Below are 6,000 nucleotides of genomic sequence, written 5' to 3'. Positions count from 1 at the left end.
TTGTCATAATAGGAGTTCAGAACCAATTTACAGATATCGGCTAAACTGGCTAGACCATAGGGCATAGGAAGCTTTTTTTTCTTTTTTTTTTTTAATAGATTTAATATTTATGGATGAGCCACAATTTTTTCTGGGGTGAAGTATGAGCTATCTTCATGTCAATGAAAATTCACATAATCTAAGCACCGATAAAACATGGAAAAACAGAAACATCGAACAGTGCTAAAAATGTTTAGAGAACTTCACATATTGCAGTTGATATGTAACCAATCAAACTCCTACAGTTATACAGCCCAAATGCTTGTTGGAAAGAAGTCACTCCAGCACAATTCACAAAAAAGAGTATGGATTATGGAAACAGATAAGAGATCCTGGTCCTTACCAAGACTGTAGCAGAACCAGATGTGAACTCCTGATCTTTCTTAGCAAGACTGTAGCAGAAACAGATGCGCGGGTCCGAAGGCTGCTGCATGTTGACTCTAATGACCATACTTTTGAAACTCCCATTCGCTGTTATCTGAAAAAGTAATAAGAAAGGAAATAAATAAAGTTCTTAAAATGATATAAGAGAGACAGGTAGAATAAGAAGAGGAGGGGGTGTTAGGCACAATGCTTACCTAATGGGCACACTTGACGAGTCTTGAGCCATCTACTGATGCAGTGGAAATGAAAGGCATGATTACAAACCCCTACATCAAAAAAACCAGCCCCTCAGCCAAAGAGATCATATGCACACGAGTGGAAAATGCAATAATGATCATCTTAATTACTTTTTTATTTAAAAAACTGAGAAAAATACAAAACTAAGAAAAATACAAAACTATCGCACAACCACATGTAGAAGCACATAAGAAGTTGCATTTTACTACCACACCAAATCACACATCAATTGAAAACTGCAACACAGTATATTTATACAAGCTGTACAAAATCACAGATCTGACAAGTGTAGGATTATTGTTAACAAAAATGCATTTAACACAAACACACGCACACACACACACTTCTAATTGTGCCAAAAGAAAAATGGGGAATTTAATTTGTAAAACCATTATGGACATAAGCCATAAAACATATCAAAGCAATTTGAACATGCAGAATCGCATATCAACTTAATGCTGGTAATTCTTTTTTTTTTTTTATAAGTAACTTAATGCCTGGTAATTTAACAAAGTTCAAAGGAAGACCGGCCATTGCTACTTTATAGACAATACTATTTATTATTTCTACCTATGTTTTGTAAGAGTATGGAGTCCCCAAATGAAATGGGTAGGCAGAAGCTTATGAGTAGAAAGGGTACAGCCCTGAAAACTTTTTACTTTTAAATGTAAAACCTAAAGGATACAGTCCTGCCATTAAAGAGATATAAAACCATAAAAACATGTTAAATAACTAACATAACAAGTTGTTTGATTCAGGGTACTCTTTTGGGATTATCCTTGAAGATTTCTAGAATCCCATCAAACCTCACTTTTGTGGGAAGGTGATTCCCTTTTAACAAGGTGGGGATCCATGTTCCCTTTTTTTTCCAGGGGCGAGGGGTGATTATCTTCACCTTTAAGGATTATCATTAACTTTGATTTTTATTTCCTATTGGAACTGTTTTAGTCTTCTAATAAAAATAAATAATTTTGATTGACAAGACATGATGTCTTAATAAACCATAAAAAACAAAGAAAATAAATTGAAATATTTGTGTTGTTCTTGCATTTATTATTTGAAAATGATATTAGACTATCATCATTGGAGATTAGATATAATTCATAGCTCAAATTATTTTTTCTTTATTTGCAATAAGCCACATAAAGTGATGGGTACTACAATATATTTTGGGGGCAATAAATAATTTCTACATCATTCCTAGAAACAAACCAAACATTGAGATCTCACATTTTAAGAAACTTTATCAGATCCCTAATCACATCAAACATGAGCATTTATATTTCCGAATATCTAGGTTTTCAGCATCACATTGCTAGGGATATGATTGCTAGGGGCCTACTAGATTATCCTAGATTCCCCAAACCAAATGCTATGTGGCATATTAGATTATCCAAGATTCCCCAAAGCAAATGCTATGCAAGTTTAAAAGGTTGCGTCTTCAGCCGCATGAGCACTCATGAATAGAGGTTGGGAGCATATGAAATTATTTAAACTGAAACGTGTTTACCATGTTGTGTTCTGATTCTTCTGAATCATTTCTAACAATAGCAGAATTATAAAGTTTTTTCTTCTTTCATTTTTTATTTTTATTTTTTTCTGTTGATAAATAGCAATGGCAGAAGTATGAAGTTGAAAGATTGTCACATAATGTTCAGATATAACTCTTTTTACCGAAAAAAAACTTAGGGTTTGGCCAAGACATCATTAATCAAACATTCAAAAATATAAATAACATTTTACAGAGTAAAAATATTAAGAAACTTTTGATTCTCAAATTATACTGCATTAAGAACAAGAGTGACGTCATGCTGATATCACATGGAAAATTTGTAAACATCTTCTTAGCCACTTGATCGAAAGCATCAAGCCATCGATCAGGATGTAAAGGAATCATACAGAGAAATCAACCACAATTAACTACAGCAATCAACTCCTACAAATCAAGCTAAGTAACTTTGATAGTTGTGGAGACAAGGGATTTTTTTTCCTGAATAAATAAATGTGGACTTCATAGGCCTTTCTAAATAGCATATAGTATTATATAATTTTTTTGATTACACAATACACATATATCTGATGGATCTTGAACCCACAACCTCACTCTTTACCTTACTCTTGCAAAGGCAGATCACATATAATGATAGTGTCATACTGTCATGTAGTATTAAATAGTGTCAGCTCATTGGCCATGTATAATCACATGCTGTCAGCTCTTAACAAATTATGATAAACAAGTTTAAACTGAAGTCTGGACCATCTGGTAATTATATCCCTATGATTTGTCAAAATGGATGTGCAGAACATGGAAAATGGAACATGTCCTTAAATCCCCTAAAAAATAAATAAGCACATTCTGATTTAAATTGATGGTGTGTTGAGAAAAAGGTGTAACTATACACTCTTGGTTAAGATGTTTTGGGTGTAACACAATGCAATTAGCTAAAGGGTGCATTTGTATAAGCTGTTGGAGAATAGTGTTTTAAGTTTAAAATGAGCTTTCGTAAAAAAGCTATGAGAAGTTGTGGTTTCAAAATAGAGATTTGGGTTTTAAAAATGCTCTTTTAATATCCCAAAACACCTAACCAAACAGACCCAAATAACATGGAAAGTAACATAAAATTTCATGTTAAAAAAAAAAAAAAAAAAATTAATCTCTAGAACTCAGCCAAACCAAAGTAAACAAAGAAAACAATAAATATCCTTATGAAGCAAAATTCAACACAAAGAACCAAATTTATGAAATACTTCACCATCCCTTATATCAAGCACACTTTGTTTCAAGCTTATGAATAATAGGCTAAACTACCAATTACATCCTCTCACTTTGACTTGTTTTCAATTCAGTTCTTTGTTTTTTTTTCCTTCCAAAATTCATTTAAATTATTTAACTTCCATTTGTTTCCCATGTAATTTTTCCATCCAATCTACAACATTAAATCCACTAAACGTCATTTACAAAGTGAAAGTACTACAATGAAGGGCAAGATTGGATGGACCTACACAGAAGTACTAAATTTAAAACAGCTTAAAGTTAAGGGACTAAAATTGGAAGAAAAAAAAAACCCATAAAGGACTGAATTGAAAGAGTGTATTATAGAACACTACGTTAAAAACTATAACCTACCACACTCTTTAAAGGTCATTGACAATGGTTAACACAACAAGTAAACCAATACAGAGACACAAGGTAAGATAATAGTAAACAAAAAATAGGGTTTTTAGAATCGAAAGCTTACCCCAAGCAACTGTACATTCCTCACTTGTAGCGCTAGCCTGATTCGCTTGGCACTCGATGCCTAATCAACAAACACCATGACCACAATAAAAATACATACTAATAATTAGGGCCCGTTTGGTAGAGGAGTTTGATTAATGTTGTTTGTAATTTTTTGAAATTCGATTGATTGAAAAAGTGTGTGGAAATGTGTGGAAGGTTGTTTAAAAACTGATAATGTGGGTTTGAACTCCCTTGCCAAACAGGCCCTTAAAGGCTAAAACACAGTTTAGACCACAAATTGTTTATTTATTTATTTTTAAAAAAACCCATAAATCTCCCATCTGTTTTTGTTAGACACAAAATTTCCAATAATTCAAGGACACTGTAGGTTCTTTAAATTCGACAATGGGCCAAATTTTGAGTAGAAATTCGTAAGTTAAGGTCATAAGCAAGAACAAATCGAAAATCAAAAGCCAGAAAAAAGAAACTCACAAAGATCCATGATATGGTTCCTGCAAATCGCACAGTTATCAACCACAATATCTGCAAGCAAAAACCAACATTACATTGCATTACATTACTCCAAAAAGATTCAATCATCAAAAACCCTAAGAAAAAAAAAAAAAAAAAACCCACACACGCAGGCACAAATTGATTGTAACAAAATAATGCAAAAAAGAAGAAAAGAAGGAGAGAAAGCTAGGGTTAGGGTTTGGGGAAAGAAGAGGTACCCCAGGCCCAGAGAGCGACTGCGTTCCACTTCTTGATCTCGAAACGCTTGTTCTTCTTTGAGGAAGAAGGTCCTGCACTGCTCGAAGCCTCGCCGACTGGGACCATCGGCACGTCGGAATCCAAGGTCGCCATGGCTAGATGGAGCTCTTGGTCAAGAAAAACGCAAACGAAAAAATAGCTCTGGACTTGGACAAGTGTTTTATTTTATAGAAAATCGTGGCCTCGGGCTGGGTTTCCTTAAGGGGGTTTTTATGTATGACTTAGAGTTCTATGGATTTGAGGTCCATTGTCTTTTGGGCCCATGGATAATGTATTCTTTTTTTTTTTTTTTGGATTTTTATTTTTTGTGTGTAGCTAAAAAGCCTAAAATGCATATTGCATTCTATAAATTTGATTGAAATTCATTTCAAGTCTTTATCTTTATTTTCCTTCAATTGGGTCTTCTAAGTTTCAAATTTATTCAATTAAGATATTTTGTGTAATTTTGTTAAAATTTGTCACTAAGTATGTAATTAACTAATAAAAAAAAAAAATGCTAAAATGCAAATTACACCTTCTAAATTTAGCTGAAATTCATTTTAGTTATTTAAATTTATTTTCATTCAATTGAGTTCTTTATTTTTCAAATTTATTCAATTCAGATCTTATGTCCAATTTGTTAAAAAAATAGCCCTTAAGAAAAAAAATTTATAAAATTAATAAATAGATTTTATAGATTTTTTTTATGTAAGAAATATTTTTCAAAACATCTTTTTTTTTTTTCATTAGTTAATTGCATACTTAATGATAAATTTTTTTTTAATGAAAGTAGACCAAATGCCTGAATTGAATAACTTTGAAACTTAAAGAACTCAATTGAACGAAAGTAAGTTAAAAGACAGAAATGAATTTTAGTCATACTTAGAGGGTGCACTTTGTATTTTAACCTAAATTTTTTTTTAAAAAAAAATTCTCACATGAAAAAATTTATATTAATTTTATAGAATTTTTTCAGACAAGAACAATTTTTTCTATTGGAAATTTTTTAACAAAAAAATTCTCACATAAAAAGATCTATTAAATCTTTATATTAATTTTATAGAAGTTTTTCATATGTGAACAATTTTTTCTAATGGCAATTTTTTAACAAAATTAGATAGTCCTTAAACAAGTTATAAATTGTCATCTCCCTTTTGTTTAGTTGGTACCGGCCGGTATTGCCCGAAATAGACCACGGCTAGTACATAGCCAGTACAGCCGGTATTTAAACTGGTACGAAACATTAGTGTTTCGATACCGGTATACATACCGGTACAGTACATACCGGCCGGTACCGGTATGATATCAACTACATTTGTTTGAATTGGTTTGCTTCATTCTAGAACTTTGGACTAATTCACATTTGATAT

The 6,000-nt window shown here is 32.1% G+C and overlaps 1 protein-coding gene across 1 annotated transcript; it reads right to left on the bottom strand.

Annotated features, from left to right (window-relative positions):
• Positions 1-219: 219 nt before the first annotated feature.
• On the bottom strand, positions 220-4,829 carry LOC142643043 (RING-box protein 1a). The gene is made up of 5 exons (XM_075817562.1): positions 4,612-4,829; positions 4,373-4,423; positions 3,900-3,959; positions 618-689; positions 220-517 (listed from the first exon to the last, which is right to left on the bottom strand). The coding sequence occupies exons 1-5, from the start codon at positions 4,742-4,744 to the stop codon at positions 480-482; spliced, it is 354 nt and encodes a 117-aa protein (XP_075673677.1). The 5' UTR covers positions 4,745-4,829; the 3' UTR covers positions 220-479.
• Between the last annotated feature and the right edge of the window lie 1,171 nt (positions 4,830-6,000).

The sequence above is a fragment of the Castanea sativa genome, chromosome 7 (genome assembly GCF_040712315.1).
Source record: "Castanea sativa cultivar Marrone di Chiusa Pesio chromosome 7, ASM4071231v1".
Classification (NCBI taxonomy): domain Eukaryota; kingdom Viridiplantae; phylum Streptophyta; class Magnoliopsida; order Fagales; family Fagaceae; genus Castanea; species Castanea sativa.
Note: the sequence above shows the minus strand (reverse complement) of the source record. Positions and strands in the feature narration are given on the sequence as shown.

Excerpts from the sequence above, each read along its gene's own strand:
- LOC142643043 (XM_075817562.1), bottom strand. The coding sequence starts at position 4,744 with ATGGCGACCTTGGATTCCGACGTGCCGATGGTCCCAGTCGGCGAGGCT. Across the intron at positions 4,424-4,611 it reads AGTCGCTCTCTGGGCCTGGG|ATATTGTGGTTGATAACTGT; the intron begins GTACCTCTTCTT and ends TTTTGCTTGCAG. Across the intron at positions 690-3,899 it reads GGAATGTACAGTTGCTTGGG|GGGTTTGTAATCATGCCTTT; the intron begins GTAAGCTTTCGA and ends TTTTTGATGTAG.